Below are 18173 nucleotides of genomic sequence, written 5' to 3' on the forward strand. Positions count from 1 at the left end.
AAAAAGAAGAAAAAGGAAACCGGACGAGAGGACAATAAATAATTTGTCCTCCTTTCATGAGGGATGTGTGTCACTCTCCTCTCTTTTTCATGAGCTTGATTATTCGTTTCATTTCATCACCTCTTCCAAGTGGACGGTTGAAAGCATTCTTCACAGGCCTTTGGGGGTTTGGGCCTAACAAAGCCAAGGACGCAGACACACACACACACGCACACACACACACACACACACGAACACGAAGGGGACAGCTGAACTCAGCCTCGTTAGGGGGAAATGCAATCACAAGGGGCTTATCATACAGACACAAAACACACACACGGACACACACACCCCAACATACTGAACCTGGTGCCCTCTCTCTGGCAGGCCATTGTATTGTGGGATTGTGCGGACAATCTCTTCATGAATGATTAAGCAGTGTATTTCTCGACCAAGTCTTTGATGATGAGTGTGTGTTTGATCATCAGGCAGAGTGTGCAGCGCTCTCTGTGACTGCTCTGCGATACGTGCGCGCGCGAGCGAGCGAAGGCGTATATTTCGTATGTTTGTCCGTGTTTGTGCATACTTTGATGTGTATACATGTATGTGTGTGTGTGTGTGTTTTGCTCTCCTGCGATGAGCCCCTGTTGATTGTGTCCCTCTCTTAACGAGGCTGCCTACAGCTGCCCCTGCTTGTGAGAAACTATTGTTGGTCCCGTTCAATGGAGAGACGCTTGTTTGGGAAAAGGTTGCAAAGTCATGGGAAAAGAGAGCTTTGTCTCGGCGGGGTCGTGAGGGAGTGAATCATGAGCGGACGTGTTTATAGCTTAACACACACAGCTGCGGTGAACGCACACGCACATACACATGGATGAAGAAGAACGGACGCTCGAGAACACACAGAGAAATCCTCAGAAACAAACATGTGCTCTCTCTCTCTTTTTTTTTTTTTGTGTCAAAAGAGACAAAACGCGAACAATTCAGAATTTAACTTGCACAAAGCAAATAAACACAGCTGCTTTACACAAAATCTTGGACACACATAGACACACGTCCCACACACATGCTATCACAAGGTCTCTTATCACACAAACTGTGTATGGCTAAACTCTCGGGGGAAAGGGAATGTGTGTGTGTGTGTGTGTGTGTGTGTTCCTTCTTGGACAGGGTGTCTCTTTATGATACAAAGCCTGGCTTTCTAAGCTCAAAATTCAGTGTCATCTGCCTTTACAAAGGCCTGGGCTTTTCGTTCCAAGCCACCTGGACCAATATAAAGACTCCAGTGTAGCACCCAAAAGGACAATACTTCCATTTTTAAGTGTTTCATATATATACCCACCAATTTACTCTTGAGAGTAAGACACAGATTCACATTCAGAAGCTCTTTTTAGTTGATTTACTTTGCAATATTTCATGTTTTTTATTTTACTTTATAGGCTATTTAAGGTTATTTATAAGGCCATTCTTGGTCTGCTTGCATCTTACTTCAGATTTACATCCTTCAGAAAAGTATGGGAAGTTATTGTCTTCGCTCTCAGGACTTCTTCCTACTACTTGTCCCTAACGTTTGTACTGAACTGGGGAAAAAGGGCGTTTAATTATGATGCTACCTCTGCTTTGAATCAGCTGCTAAACTACCTGAATCTTCAAGAGTTGGTCTCACTGGATGCATTTAAAGTAATTCTAAATGACTTGCAGGCAGGCACATCTGGCTGTTGATGACTTGCAACGAATACTGATGAATGTTTATTTTTTAAAATATTCTATGATTCTGTAATTTATTCTTACTTTTCATTGTAAATTGTTATGTTTTTTATGTCTGCAACCCTGTTGATTGTGCCTGTCTGCTTGTTTTGGCCAGGTCGCTCTTGTAAGAGATTTTTCATCTCAATGAGACTTTTCCTGATTAAACAAAGGTTAAATAAATAAAACATCCCACACCATTAGATTTGCTCAACGTCATCATAACAAAGAGGCTCCTAACAAAGAGTCAGTTGAGTTTGCATTTCCTGTGAAGGCGGTACTTCTGGAGAAGTCAGCTCACACAAATTTCACTTTCCAGTGTTGTAAAATCTTTCCTCATAATAGCATGTGCAGTGGTTTTGCATCCGAAAAGCATTTAAAATCATGGATCCGTTACTCAAAGTGGAATTCCTTGATAGCATATCAGTGTGTTACTGGTACATGAAACACCCCACAGACGTAGCCCGTTGCATATTTTTAGGGGATGTGATGAGATGTTTTTTTGCCTGTGAGATGAAGTTTAAATAAAAGATTAACCAATTTCAGCTTTTTTGTTCTAAGCTTCTTCCCGAGCACATCTACAGTACTGCTCTATCTGTGGAAACAACTTCACAATCACTCAGACACAATGGAATAAACATCAGCGAAGCCTCCTACACGGACAGTTTGGCGAACAAACTTTGATTTTTAAAATAAAATAAAGGTTTAAAACACACATACTGCCACCAGCCAGCACACTGCTTCTGATTTCTCCAAGGAGACTGACCACTTTTATGTGATTGCATATGTTGTGAGTGTGTGTGTGAGAGAGAGAGAGAGGGAGGGAGGAGGGGCTTTTATAAGACAACGCTGATTCAGCCTCCAAATGCTGATGGCTGAGCAAAGAAAATCTGCAACAATCACAATCATAAAAATTGCCTTTTGTGGGGCCTTGCAGACACACACACACATACACACACATACACACAATGAAAGATGCATAAACTCACATACATACACACACATATCATCAACACGTGGATGGACACACACACACACACAAAACGGCCTCACCTGGATTTGCTGCTGCAGGAGGTTGATTTTGTGTTGCTGCTGCAGGAGCTGCTGCTGTTGCCGGGCAATCTGAGGACACAACACACAACATGTTATTAGAATATATATATATATATATATGTATACAGTGTGTGTGCGTGTGTGTGCAGCGTGTGTGCAATGCCTGTGGGAGACGCGACACAGCTGCAGGTCTCTGAGGCCCCAGTTGCACGACAGAGGGTCGATGCCCTGCTATGAAATATTAAAGACCTCATCTCATCTGGGCTCAGCTCACAGCCAATTGGACAACACTGTCGCACCGACACACTTACTGACATGTAAACAAGTCTTACTGACATGTGAAAATAGTGCATTCAGAGAATTATCTGTCATATTGCTTTTTCTGTCAATTAGCAAAATTAAATATTGTAGAACTAGAACTTGTCTGAATGAGGTCTTCATGTGTTTTTTTCTTCCACTTTCTCTTTGACTGAAGGATCACCGACAGGTTGAAATAATTATGTGAACTTTTGGGTTTATAAAATTCTTTCAATCTGTTTATCAAGTCAAAATTGAGGCAGGTTTTTTCTTCAATAGACTTCAATAGACTTGACATGCTGTTAACCTAAAAAAAACATTTTCATTTTAGTCATTTCCAAGTTCTTTAATGATGTCTTATTTAAAATCTAATCTATTACTCATCATCAATTCATCACATCTTGCAATGATTACTTTAGTTGCTTGTAATGTCACTGTACTCACATTTCAAGCTTACACTTTTTGCTTTCATTTTTCATTGTTCTGCATGAAAGCATCAGCTACATGCCTAAAATGTAATTAACTTCTCAACAGAAACTCTCCAGTGGCTCATAGAGTAGAGCAGAAACACTGATGTGTGCGGAATCCACGTACAGACAGACTCAGTCCGTGTGCACTGGTGAGAGATGCAGCCAACAGCACTGTAAGGCATTGTGTTTGTCACAGGTGATTTGTCCTTACAGCTGTGTTTCTCTATGTGTGTGTGTGTGTGTGTGTGTGTGTGTGAGTACCTCATTCTCTTTGTAAACCCAAGCTTACCAGAAGCTAAAAAGCACAACAAATAGGGAAACCCTTCTCTATGCAAATACCTGGCAGACTCTCGCCTGGGAGCTTGGTGTGTGTGTGTGTGTGTGTGTCTGAGCTACATCCGCTCCAACACTACATACCCTCACCTCATTCCTGTGCAGTGTCCCTGTGTTCAAGCTGCCAAAGGCGCATGTCTCTGGCTGTGTGAATACTATATGAGATGTATGTGTGTGTGTGTGTGTGTGTTTATGTATGTGAGAGAGCGAGGGGGGGGGGTGGAAGAGAGAAAGATCCTGCGTGATTTGTTGCTTCGACCACACCTTCTGTTGTAAACTTTAGATGATGACCATTTGTGATTTTTAGCTGTGTTTGTGCATTTGTGTGTCTGCGTGTGTGTGTACCTATAGCTTGAAATTCCACATCAATCATCGTCCAATCATGTGCTTTTTGTTTACTGTTTACTGGTCAGACACGACATATGTGCAGGATATTTTCTTGGTGGCATTACTGCAGGGGATTATATATATTTTTTTTTTTAAAAATCAACCTATGAAGTTTATATTTTGGAATATGGTGGATTATCCAAAGAATAAAGACATTGACGGATTTGAGCATATCATTAAAAAGCACTGATCTGATTTAAAATAAGTACCAAATACTGCAGGTCATCTTTCTCATGACTAAATGACCTGCGACCGTAAGATGGATCGGGACTTTTTGCAGCATAGCCATATAGTACAGAGCATTTCCAGATGAAGCCCTTGACATGCAGCGTGCTCCCGTACTGTACCTGGTCCTGCTGCTGCTTGGCCAGCTCCATCTGCTGCCTCTGCTTCTCCATCTGCGAGGCAGCCAGCTTCTTCTGCTCCTCGTGGGCCGCCAGGAGCTGCTCCCTCAGGCTGCTCAACTGGCCAATCATGCCCATAAGCTGGCGCTCTTTCTCCGCCAGGCTGTCTGGGGTACCTAGGGCAAGAGAGGGGGGAAGAAGGGGGGGGTCAAAGGTGAGACGGTAGCTGCTTTGAAGAAGAGTGCAAGACTCGGCTGAGGTTACGCTATGAAACTGCTTTCCTCATTTGAAAGGAGAGTTCCAGTTTTTTTTTTTAAGATGTCTGCTTATAGTACACTCAGAGAGTCTGATTTTGCAAAGAGAAACTGTGAAGCAGTTGAAAGTTGTTGCAGTTGAAAACATTTTTTCTACAGTTAATATTAAAATTGATGCTCAAGCAGAATATGTTTCAGCTGCAGGAATATCACAATATCACAATGTACAGCAAACTGCAAACAGGGTTTCACTAGAAAAGCATTCAGAAAGGTAAAGATGTGAATGTACGTAAAATAAGAAGCAGACGAGGTTGGAAATAGTACAAAATGTGAAGCTGGGATGTCATGCCGTGTTCTTCTTTCTTGTGAAATTTTCATGGCTATCCGGAGGCCAGAAAGGATGGTGGGGGTGAGGTTAGAGGTCAGAGGCATGAGGCAGAGGAATGGAGATGCAAGGAACAACAAAGCCATGTATAGCTATCCATGGCTTGTTGGTCAACCTAATATATGACTGGTTAGGGGCTTTGGACGATAGGAGGGGTCATGTCAACGGAAGGTGCGCTTTTGGCAAGTGGATATGTGTGCTGCAGAGTTGTAAAACCAGATGTTGACTCAGTTTCCTGGGCACACAAAGCCAGGAGTGATTACTCAGACCACATCCATCACTGCCTTTATTGCCTCATTGAAATAAAAAAAAATAAAAAAATCTGGCAGTGGAAACATTTGTAAACAGGCAAAATGTGGTGGCAAAACAAATGCCAGACTCATATGTTTAACGAACAAAATAAATCTCCAGCCAGGTTTGAAAATGTACATTTCTCACTTAAACCTAAAGTAAAATCCAAATTTATTTGACTGGCACTGATTTACGGGTAAATTTGAGGATTGGTCTGAAGCTATCAAGCTTTATTTAGAGCAAATGTGTGTGTGTGAGAGAGTGTGTATGTGTGTGTGTGAGAGAGTGTGTGTTTGTGTGGAGGGGGGGTGAAAAAGAGTGGAAAAAAGAGAGAAAGAGAGTGTGTCTGGTCTGTGTTTACCCTGCAGTCAGCCAACCTCCTGCTCACATTTAGCATGGCCTGACCCTTGACCTCTCCGATCTTGACATACCAGCTCCATTACACACACACACACACACACACACACCACTCACACACACACACACACACACCACTCACACACGTACACAATTACACATACACAAACACACTTCCACACAAGGCCTAAATCATTCAACAGGATGTAGTTAGAGAGAGGCACACTGAGGCACAATCAGTATGAGTGTGTGTGCTCATGTCTGGCCATATGTACCAATGTTTGCCTACATGCCTTTGTTGTGTGTGCGCGTGTGTGTGTGTGTGTGTGTGTGGAATACTACAATCCCCCATTGTTCTTCAGCTGCTACCTTTAACAGGGCCACATTCCTGCGCCAGTCAAACCAGATGAGGAAGAAAGAAGGAAAGAAAGAGAGGGAAACTAGAAGGAAAGAGGAACACAAGAGGGGTGAAAAGGGGGGAGCGAGAAGAAGGAGAGAAGGAGGAATGGAGGGAGTAAAGGCAAAGAGAGGAGCCACGGCTCCTGACCTGCCCTTTGACCGTTCGGGAAGGTGAGAGCCATCCATTTGTCCTCCCTGTTGGTAGCCGCCGCCTCATGCACACCCCCCGCCCCCTCCCCTCCCCTCTCCACCCACCCGGCTTCCACTGCCCACCGACACCCCCACCCCCGCCTCCCTCACTTCCCCCCGCACTCCATCCATCCGCCAACAATGAACAATAAAGGCAACTGTCGGGAGCACTGGCCGCTGGAAAAATAAACACGCCGCTGTCCTAACTCACAGACCCACCTTTGTAGAGCCAGAAAGAGAGAAACATGTGTGTGTGTGTGTGTGCGTGTGTGCGTGTGTGCGTGTGTGCGTGTATATAGCCAAAGCTTGACCAAGACAAGAAAGAGCCTTGTGTTAAAAACGTTGGCCTGTTCAAATGGGGGTGAAGGGGTGGGGAGGAAGGGGGCAAAGGGGTGAAGTGAGAGGGGAGAAAAAAAGGGCAGGGGGGTTGTAAAGGTGAAACGATGGATCAAAGGAGTCTTTCTTTGAGGGGTTTCCTTGTTGGGGTTAACCCACCCCCCCCACCCCACTTACTCGCACACACATGCACAAATGCAAACACAGTAAAATCTGGTACTTTTGTGCCAAACTGTGTGTACGTGTGCGCTGAGGTGGAAGAACATTCCTTTAACCAGCAGTCTGGATAGTTAGGTGTGCGAAAAACGAAGACAACCGGGCTATTCTTTTTTTTTTTTTTTTTTTTTTGCACAAGCTGTTCTCAATCCCCCCCACCCACCCACCCCCCACCCCCCTCAGCTGTGGATCTTTTATCAGTAAACCAGAGCTTTTGCAGGCGGAGAAGAATCCAAGAACACAACACGCTTCCTAACTGAGACGAGATTTAGAAACTCTCCTACGTGGACGCGAGCTGCCCTGTATCTCCCCTCTCTTTCCTTCCCGTCTAGAAGGCTTTCAGAATTTCTGCGGTGACCCCATAAATCAGCTCGCGTCGGCTTGTTTCCTCAGCTGCTGCGAGGCAGGCAGGTGGATCGATAACTGGTTTCCTCCATCGGTTTACACACATTCCTCCTTAGGCAGATTGTTACGGACTCTGCTTACCTACAAACCCGCCGAACCAACACCGACTCCCTCTTTCCGGCGCGTGCACCCGCGCACGGCGTAATTAACCAATTTGTAACAATGTAATACTTGTCACCGTGTTTGCCGCGCTAATTAATGCCCCTGGCTGCATTGATAACTCCCCCCTGGTAAGGAGGGAGGAGTAGGGAAGAGATGGCCTAGGAGGGAAGAGGCGAGGTAGGGAGAGGAGGAGAAAGGATAAGACACTGACATAAGATGTGGGAGAGAAAAAGAGGAGAGAAAAGAGGGAGAAGGAAAGATATGATAGAAGAAGGGGAATGACAGAAGAAAGAGGAGACAAGGGTACAAGAGGGGTAGATGGGAAAAGTGAAGACTTTTTAGAAAGTATAAGAAGTATATTTATATGCATTCATGTGAACAATAACTGAGAGGAGAACAGATTGGAGGAAGAGTTTCAGTAACCTGAGGTGTCTGTCATCTATTTCTGATCACCACAGAACTTTATTTCAAATTTCAGAATTTCCAGATGAGAGACCAGATGTGTTCAGCAGTGATGCAAAGATATCTACTGTATATAACTGTATTTCTATTTGATGGGATGTTGCACCCATAAAAACCATGGTCACGTCCGCTTTCAGTACTGTATGTCCATCAGCACCTCACATGGCTTTTAATAATCATACTGTATATGTGAAACTGTCGTAGCGTGTGAAGAAGTGTGAGAGGCAATTTAAAGGGAAACCAAGAGTTTGAGAGATTAATCTTCCCGGTCACTCTTCACTTTCTATTGCATGATGTTAATGACACTATACTGTGGGGATATTTATTCTAGTGCTATGAGTTGTATGTGTGTGTGTGTGTGTGTGTGTGAGTGTGTGTTTTGCTATGTGAACCACATGGGGCCTTTTACCAATGTCGCTTCTCAATAAGACCGACAGAGCAGGAGGCGGTGGCTCAAAATCACTTTGTTCCCCACAAAAAGCTCTTCAATGGAATTCGATGGGGGAAAAAAAAAAAGTCAAGGGATGCACTGACAAATGAGAACAGCACACACACACACACACACTCGCTGTGAACGCAAATTGGTGTACAGACACTTGACTTTCCATATATTTCTTGCTTTTTTTTCATAATCATAGGCACACACTCACACTCACAGACACACACTGTTATGTAAGCACCGTCTAAGACACACACACACACACACACACTCAAAAAAAGATTGCACACACTCAACTTACACGGGCACACATGCACTTCCGCTGCACACATACACATACAAATGCACTCATACATACTCCTGATATTGCTCCCCAGCTGTTGGTGTGTGGTGCGCCAAGCGGGACGCCCCTACACAGAAATGTCAGCGCGGCGGGGAGCTGGGAAAAGGGGGTTTGATCAATGGAGCCCCCCTCTCGACGGCCACGCCGCTCCGCAAGGCTCTTTGATTACATATTGCTTTGCTTCCTAATGAAGCTCAATTACTGGAGGAGAACGGCGACTTTGCCCTGGAGTTACAGGGAATAATAGCCAGTCTCTTCCACCTCTCTCTGTTTCTCTCACATCTTTTTCTCTCATTTTCTCTTTCTCTCTGGCTGATTCTTGCTCTCGCATATTATTCACATCGCAGTTCTTTTATTCCCTTTTTGTTTTCTGCCTCCAGCCCCTCTGTCGTCCTGCTCTGTCTGTCTCGCTCGCGGATGTTAAGAAGGGTTGGTGTGGATAAAATGGGTGATTAACCACCGAGATTAACACAAAGCTGGTAGACTAGCAGGGACGTCATTGACTTTTTGACATGTTGGTCAAACATGAGATGAAGCGGCCGGCTCGGATCGGTTCAGGGCAGCTCAGTTCATTTGAGTCGAGTTTGGTCAATTTCAGTTTATTACGGTTCAATTTCACCCTTTGAACCATATGTTGTTTTTTCAAGTTTTTAAAACACTAAATATCTGTTTATGTATGAATGGCTATGGTGTGTCAGTACTCCAGGGACATAAGAACTATGTAGATGGTATTCTTAGCTTTACTAATGACAAAAAGTCTGCTGAAAATAGTACATTTTCATGGATTTTTACCACTCCTGTTGTTTTCTTTCACTTATATCCGTTTGGGATGTTAATGTGGTGAGTTTTTGCCAGCAGGGTTCCCATCATGCTTTGAATGATGTTAACAGGAAGCAAAATGTTGCCATGGAGAGTTAGCTGTGAGCTACACGCCGTTTTTTCAACCTATATTTCTTTACATTTTGTCAAATCTGCACCATGAAAACTCATACTTGCAGTTTGTTTGTACTGTAACCTTGTATATAGATGATAATCACCTGGATTACTTTTGATACTGAAGAAAATATGTAAATTTCAGGATTGTGAGGTTAGATCTGAAGAGGATTTCTGAGTTTAATCTCAGTGGTCATCAGAGATGTGCGAATTTTGCATCAATCAGGTTCAAAGGGTTCATTGAATTCCTCAGCTCGGTCCAGCTCATTATTTAGTCGTACCATACCTTTAATTTCTCCGATGTGCCCTGAGCCCATGGCCAAAAGTTTATCCTTCCAGTCCTTTGACAACAGCCTCTCAATGCTGGGGGCCTCTGTTTAAGGGAGGAGGGGGGAGCAGAGGAGAGAGAGAGAGAGAGAGAGGGATTCAGTTGGCTGGCCAACATGACAATAAAGCTCATTTAAAGTCCATTTGCTGTAATAAAGGCAGCGGCAGCTCAGCCTAATGGCCGCATCAGCAGGAGAGAGAGGGAGAGAGAGAAAGGTGGAAAGAGAGAAGCTGATAATCGAAAGAGAGGAAATCTGAAGAACAAAAACAAGTGAGCAAAAGGGAGAGAGTGAGAGAGCCAACGCAAGATAAAGAGAGAGACAAGTGGAGAAGAGAGGGAGAGAAAGAGAGAGGCTTTTTCCCTCTCACCTGCTGCTAGAGAATCATTAGCCCTGTGGGCCCTGAGACAAAGAGGGCCTTAATGCACCCGCCACAATGGACACATTATCAGCTAGCGCTTTGTTTTCAACACACACTCCACAGACCCTTACGCACACAAACACACACATGCGCGCACACACCCGCAGAATCACTAATTACAGTCCTAACTACGGCCCGCACTCACACACGGGTGTTCGCGCACACACACGGTGGCGGAAATGGAAAATGTCACACAAGAGAGCATGCACATGCAGAGATTGAATCCTAAAAGTGTGTACATATATGTACTGAAAGACACACACACACACACACAGACCTCAGCGCAGTCACCCCAGACTGTTATCAACATGGACAAAGAGAAACGGGGGAAATGATCAGACAAAGGAAGACTGAAAGTGTGAAGCAGAAGAGAGAGAGAGAGAGAGAGAGGGGAGAGAGAGAGAGTATTTTATTTACCAGGAGCCATCTGCACTTGGGATGCGAAGCCTTGCTAAGGAAAGAGGTTTTACACTTTGAGTGGGGAGATTAACCCTATCAGCCAACGCAAACACACACACTTGAATGCACAAACACCCGCAAAACACAGCTACATGTGTGCACAACACATACACTTGAATGCACTCGTGTATATAACTGTACACACTGACGCATACGCACTGGCAACTGCTGACGGCAGGCGGAAAGTTTGTTTGTCCCCGGATTATTTTTTTTTCCATAAACTAGAATGACAAGACTGATTTAAGGAAGAAAAAAAAAAGTCTTAATCTCAGTGGTATGAGACAGCTTGCATGCACAAACAAACACACACACACACACATAACACACACACACACTAATGCTTTCCACAGAGAGAGAGAGAGGGATGTCCGGTGTGTTGAGTTGAACAGCTTATCACTGAACGCGCACACACACATACACACACACACACACCAGCCGTACTCAACAACAAATCAAAGCACTTTTATCCATCATCCAAACACAAAAAGCAGCGCTTTGCTTAAACTTCTTTCTTTCCTCTTCATCCCCCTTTTTTTCCTGTCTGTGATGGAGTGAATGTGGGGAGGATGAGGATGAGAAACCACCTGGAGATTTTCAGGATTTAAAATGACACACACACTCACATGATCACACACAAACAAGAGAGTTGAGACATACAAGCTCTGCTCAGACACACACACACCCACAAGCATTGCAGCATGTCCCACATACTGTACCTCAGCTTTTGTGTGTGTGTGTGTGTGTGTGTTTGAGGGCTTCAGCCTCCCTAGAGGCCTGAATCAGGTCCTTTCCTCTGACTTTAAGACTAGAGCACTCACGCTCTGCTGATTATAACAGGCACACATTCACACACACACACACACACACACACACACACACAGCGGAAGCTCATTGCTGAACTTCAAGCCATTCCACCTCTCACTCTTTCTATTTCTCATCCCTCACTCTCGCCTTTTCAAATCCATCCAGCGTCCTTGGACTCTGACTGGTCTGTCCTTGCGTTTTTCCGCGCTGCCACTCAGCCAGTTAGTCAGCAACCGAGTTTCAGCGCCGTGTCCCTGATGTGCCCTAGCGCGCTCTGTGAGAAGCCGCCGTAGCCTTCGGGGAATAGGTTAGCGGACTATCACCAGAGGGGATGAAGGTAGGGCAAGAGATAGACAGAGAATCCGTTGTAAGAGGAGGGAGGAGGGGAAGAAAAACATGCGTAGAAAGGAAGAAAGAGTAGAAGAAAGAGTGTGCTCCTGTGTTTTTTTTCCCAGCCCGTGACAGCTGTCTCACCATCACCCCAACAGGTGCTATTAGCCCCTGGCGCTCCCTCTCTCCCCCTCTTTCTCTCCGTCTCTCACTCTCATCTCTCCCTCCAGCCCCCTCTCCCTCAACAATGACAGAGGCTTTTAAGCCAAAGAGCTTTGACAAGTGAGAGGGAACAACAAATGGCAGTGTCGCCTGTTCTCTTTCCATTGCACTCCCTCTCTGTCTCCATCTCCTAGTTATTATTTTTATTTATTAACAGGGCTGCAGCCATTGTCCCCAGTGACAGGCCGGGGCCACTTTAACTATTAATAAAAGCCAAGAGGCTCTTTCATTGTGCAGCGGATGGCAAAATGGGAGGAAATGGGCAAGGGGGAGTGGAGAGGAAGAGAAGAGAAGAGAAGCTTTTTGAGATATTGATTGATGTGGCGAACACTATGAGAAATGAACCCGCACTGTCACCCGTGATAAACTACAAACACACACACTGTACAGAAACGGAGGGCACCAACGTACATACACAAACAGTTAAAAGGTCTGCGTGGACATCCTGAAACCATGACCTCACAAAAACGCCCGACCGGCTCCCTTGCATTAGTTTCTCATCATGGTTGTATGGGCATTAGAAAAACTCCCAATGTCAGAGTGCATTTCCTTGTTTTCATCTTTGCATCTTTATATAGAGTATGAAATATGGCCGCCATTACCTGAAACCGCACAACAATAACAATATGCCCGATGCAAATGAGTTCTTGAAAAGGCTCTTTCCACTCCTGTCACATTTGAGGATTTATTTGTTGCAGGCCAGCAGATGGAAATGCACCTGATTCGCATTTTATGTTCTGCAATATTTCAAGAGTTTTCAAAAAAAATGTGCTTGACAGTTGGATGGAAACATAGCAAGCATCCACTACTACTAATTATGGCCAAAAATCATATAATAAAGGAGGACAGCACAACACTTTCCATGAAAATCAAGAAGAGAAGCTACTCCCTGTTCTTCTGACGTATGGGATGCTGAGTGTGTGTGTGCGTGTGTGTGTGCGTTTCGTGAGGTAAGCGGGTGGAGTTTGGTGCCCACGCAGGGGTGTGGGCCGCATATTTGAAGGGTGGGGTTTTGGCAACCGAAGGCGAGGGGAGGATACCCGACTCCCCCATTACAGAAACGAAGGGGTGAGAGAAATCAGCAGAAAACGGGGAGAGAGGAAGTATTCGACTGCACAGGGTCGTAAAAGTGGGCTAATGTGTGTGTGTGTGTGTTTTTGTTACCTCATTGTAACCTTTTCCGGTATAAACACTGACCTCGTTGGGATCAGTAGTCCTCATGGGGACCAAAGCCTGATCCTAATGAGGCAAAACGTCATTTCTGAGGTCTTGGTTAAGGTTACGGTTAGGGATTGGCTTAGGCTGTCCGCAATGAATGGAAGTCAATGCAATGCATTAACAAGGAGAGCTGAGCAAACTTGTGTGTGTGTGTGTGTGTGTGTGTGTGTTCTCGTTTTTCTATCCTGGTGGGGTCCACAACCTGACATATCACTCACACCGTGGGGACCGATTTTCCCCGTGGGGACCGAATCCCGGTCCCCACAGGCACGAGCATTGCAATCAATAGAAAAGAGGTTCCTGATGTGCCTGGTGACGTTTTTTTGAAAAAAAAAATTGGTCCCCTGGGGGGTGAATTTCACTTCTTTGTGTATGCCCTAGAGGTCACACTCGGTACTGCAGTGTGTGAATTTGCACTCGTGGGGACCTTTTCCTGACATGTGTGTAAGTGTGTGAAAGTGTGTGTATCATATAATCTTCATATTTCACAGAAAATATGACCGTCTGTGCAGTTTAATGTGATTAGATTTTTATGTTATCAAATTACTTTTTCTAAAATCAACAAGGGAACACATTTAATCATTAAACTTCCTTTCAAAGCGATTTTATTCTTTGGAAGAAACTAATAATGACATTTTTGTTGGCCTGAAGTAAACAAAAAATATAAATTAATAAATACAAGAATAAACAATTATTTGTAAATAAATAAAAGGTCTATTTTTGTAATGTTTCTGATATTTATTTCGTTTATTGTGCTCCACATACTTAGAATAAGCTTCAACAAAACTTTAGTTGATCTCATCTATACTGCTGAGACAATTCCAAGTTTTAATTTCTAATTTTATTAATTGTAACTGTCAGTGCTTTTATTATTTTTATTTATTTTTTGTTCTCATTGTCAATCCCTACACTTTAACTTTTTAGCATTGTTAATTTTATCTTGTTTTAAAATGACGTAGACATGTATTGTTCTTTTAAATCTATTTGATTTTAGTTGTGTCTGCATTCATGGTATGTCTGTACCTTGGCACCCTTGAAAATGAGGGTTCTCCCTCAATGTGTGTTCTGAGGTTTTAAAATAAATGTAAATAAATTAATATTCATACAAACCGAGGCAGTTAGCCATGTACTGATATTTATATAAACTGAGGCTACAGTGAGAAGCAATGTACTGATATTTATACAGACTGAGGCTACAGTTAGCCGTGTACTGATATTTATACAGACTGAGGCTACAGTGAGAAGCAATGTACTGATATTTATACAGACTGAGGCTACAGTTAGAAACAATGTACTGATATTTATACAGACTGAGGCTACAGTGAGAAGCAATGTACTGATATTTATACAAAATGAGGCTACAGTTAACTGCAGTGTACTGATATTTATACAAACTGAGGCTACAGTTAGCCGTGTACTGATATTCATACAAACTGAAGCTACAGTTAGACACAATGTACTGTTATTCATACAAACTGAGGCTACAGTTAACTGCAGTGTGCTGATATTCATACAAACTGAAGCTACAGTTAGACACAATGTGCTGATATTCATACAAACTGAGGCTACAGTTAGACACAATGTACTGTTATTCATACAAACTGAGGCTACAGTTAGCTGTGTACTGATATTTATACAAACTGAGGCTACAGATGGAAGCAATGTACTGATATTTATACAAACTGAGGCTACAGTTAGCTGTGTACTGATATTTATACAAACTGAGGCTACAGTAAGAAACAATGTACTGATATTCATACAAACTGAGGCTACAGTTAGAAACAATGTACTGTTATTCATACAAACTGAGGCTACAGTTAACTGCAGTGTGCTGATATTCATACAAACTGAGGCTACAGTTAACTGCAGTGTGCTCATATTCATACAAACTGAGGCTACAGTTAGACACAATGTGCTGATATTCATACAAACTGAGGCTACAGTTAGACACAATGTACTGTTATTCATACAAACTGAGGCTACAGTTAGACACAATGTACTGTTATTCATACAAACTGAGGCTACAGTTAACTGCAGTGTGCTGATATTCATACAAACTGAGGCTACAGTTAACAGCAGTGTGCTGATAGTCATACAAACTGAGGCTACAGTTAACAGCAGTGTGCTGATAGTCATACAAACCAAGGCTACAGTTAGCCATGTACTGATATTTATACAAACTGAGGCTACAGTGAGAAGCAATGTGCTGATATTTATACAAACTGAGGCTACAGTTAGCCATGTACTGATATTTATATAAACTGAGGCTACAGTTAGCCATGTACTGATATTTATACAAACTGAGGCTACAGTGAGAAGCAATGTGCTGATATTTATACAGACTGAGGCTACAGTTAGAAGCAGTGTACTGATATTCATACAAACTGAGGCTACAGTTAACAGCAGTGTGCTGATATTCATACAAACTGAGGCTACAGTTAGACACAATGTGCTGATATTCATACAAACTGAGGCTACAGTTAGAAGCAGTGTACTGATATTCATACAAACTGAGGCTACAGTTAACTGCAGTGTGCTGATATTCATACAAACTGAGGCTACAGTTAGACACAATGTGCTGATATTCATACAAACTGAGACTACAGTTAGACACAATGTACTGTTATTCATACAAACTGAGGCTACAGTTAACTGCAGTGTGCTGATATTCATACAAACTGAGGCTACAGTTAGACACAATGTGCTGATATTCATACAAACTGAGGCTACAGTTAGAAGCAGTGTACTGATATTCATACAAACTGAGGCTACAGTTAACAGCAGTGTGCTGATATTCATACAAACTGAGGCTACAGTTAACAGCAGTGTACTGATATTCATACAAACTGAGGCTACAGTTAACAGCAGTGTGCTCATATTCATACAAACTGAGGCTACAGTTAGACACAATGTGCTGATATTCATACAAACTGAGGCTACAGTTAGACACAATGTGCTGATATTTATACAAACTGAGGCTACAGTTAGAAGCAGTGTACTGATATTCATACAAACTGAGGCTACAGTTAACAGCAGTGTGCTGATATTCATACAAACTGAGGCTACAGTTAGACACAATGTGCTGATATTCATACAAACTGAGGCTACAGTTAACTGCAGTGTGCTGATATTCATACAAACTGAAGCTACAGTTAGACACAATGTGCTGATATTCATACAAACTGAGGCTACAGTTAGAAGCAGTGTACTGTTATTCATACAAACTGAGGCTACAGTTAACAGCAGTGTGCTGATATTCATACAAACTGAGGCTACAGTTAACAGCAGTGTGCTCATATTCATACAAACTGAGGCTACAGTTAGAAGCAGTGTACTGATATTCATACAAACTGAGGCTACAGTTAACTGCAGTGTGCTGATATTCATACAAACTGAAGCTACAGTTAGACACAATGTACTGTTATTCATACAAACTGAGGCTACAGTTAGACACAATGTACTGTTATTCATACAAACTGAGGCTACAGTTAACTGCAGTGTGCTGATATTCATACAAACTGAGGCTACAGTTAGACACAATGTACTGTTATTCATACAAACTGAGGCTACAGTTAGACACAATGTACTGTTATTCATACAAACTGAGGCTACAGTTAGACACAATGTACTGATATTCATACAAACTGAGGCTACAGTTAGACACAATGTACTGTTATTCATACAAACCGAGGCTACAGTTAACTGCAGTGTGCTGATATTCATACAAACTGAGGCTACAGTTAACTGTGTACTGATATTTATACAAACTGAGGCTACAGTTAACTGCAGTGTGCTGATATTCATACAAACTGAGGCTACAGTTAGCTGTGTACTGATATTTATACAAACTGAGGCTACAGATGGAAGCAATGTGCTGATATTCATACAAACTGAGGCTACAGTTAGACACAATGTACTGATATTCATACAAACTGAGGCTACAGTTAGACACAATGTACTGTTATTCATACAAACCGAGGCTACAGTTAACTGCAGTGTGCTGATATTCATACAAACTGAGGCTACAGTTAACTGTGTACTGATATTTATACAAACTGAGGCTACAGTTAACTGCAGTGTGCTGATATTCATACAAACTGAGGCTACAGTTAGCTGTGTACTGATATTTATACAAACTGAGGCTACAGATGGAAGCAATGTGCTGATATTCATACAAACTGAGGCTACAGTTAGAAACAATGTGCTGATATTCATACAAACTGAGGCTACAGTTAGAAACAATGTGCTGATATTCATACAAACTGAGGCTACAGTTAACTGCAGTGTGCTGATATTCATACAAACTGAGGCTACAGTTAACTGCAGTGTGCTGATATTCATACAAACTGAGGCTACAGTTAACTGCAGTGTGCTGATATTCATACAAACTGAGGCTACAGTTAACAGCAGTGTGCTGATATTCATACAAACTGAGGCTACAGTTAGACACAATGTGCTGATATTCATACAAACTGAAGCTACAGTTAGACACAATGTACTGTTATTCATACAAACTGAGGCTACAGTTAGACACAATGTACTGTTATTCATACAAACTGAGGCTACAGTTAACTGCAGTGTGCTGATATTCATACAAACTGAGGCTACAGTTAGACACAATGTACTGTTATTCATACAAACTGAGGCTACAGTTAACTGCAGTGTGCTGATATTCA

General features: G+C 42.8%; 1 protein-coding gene and 1 long non-coding RNA gene across 18 annotated transcripts in view; one reads left to right on the plus strand and one right to left on the minus strand.

Moving 5' to 3' along the window:
• The window catches only part of LOC122975619, a 292897-nt gene that overhangs the window by 75683 nt on the left and 199041 nt on the right, over window positions 1-18173 (plus strand). The gene's annotated exons all lie outside the window — the stretch shown is intronic.
• Window positions 1-18173, minus strand: part of sox5 (SRY-box transcription factor 5) — a 111193-nt gene that overhangs the window by 35625 nt on the left and 57395 nt on the right. For all 4 annotated transcript variants that reach the window (XM_044344140.1, XM_044344138.1, XM_044344137.1 and 1 more), the window contains exons 4-6: window positions 10004-10090; window positions 4610-4782; window positions 2776-2844 (exon numbers count right to left, since the gene is read on the minus strand). In XM_044344140.1, the coding sequence (XP_044200075.1) occupies window positions 2776-2844; window positions 4610-4782; window positions 10004-10090 (329 nt within the window). The remainder of the gene's footprint in view (window positions 1-2775; window positions 2845-4609; window positions 4783-10003; window positions 10091-18173) is intronic.

This window comes from Thunnus albacares, chromosome 23 (assembly GCF_914725855.1).
Source record: "Thunnus albacares chromosome 23, fThuAlb1.1, whole genome shotgun sequence".
Classification (NCBI taxonomy): domain Eukaryota; kingdom Metazoa; phylum Chordata; class Actinopteri; order Scombriformes; family Scombridae; genus Thunnus; species Thunnus albacares.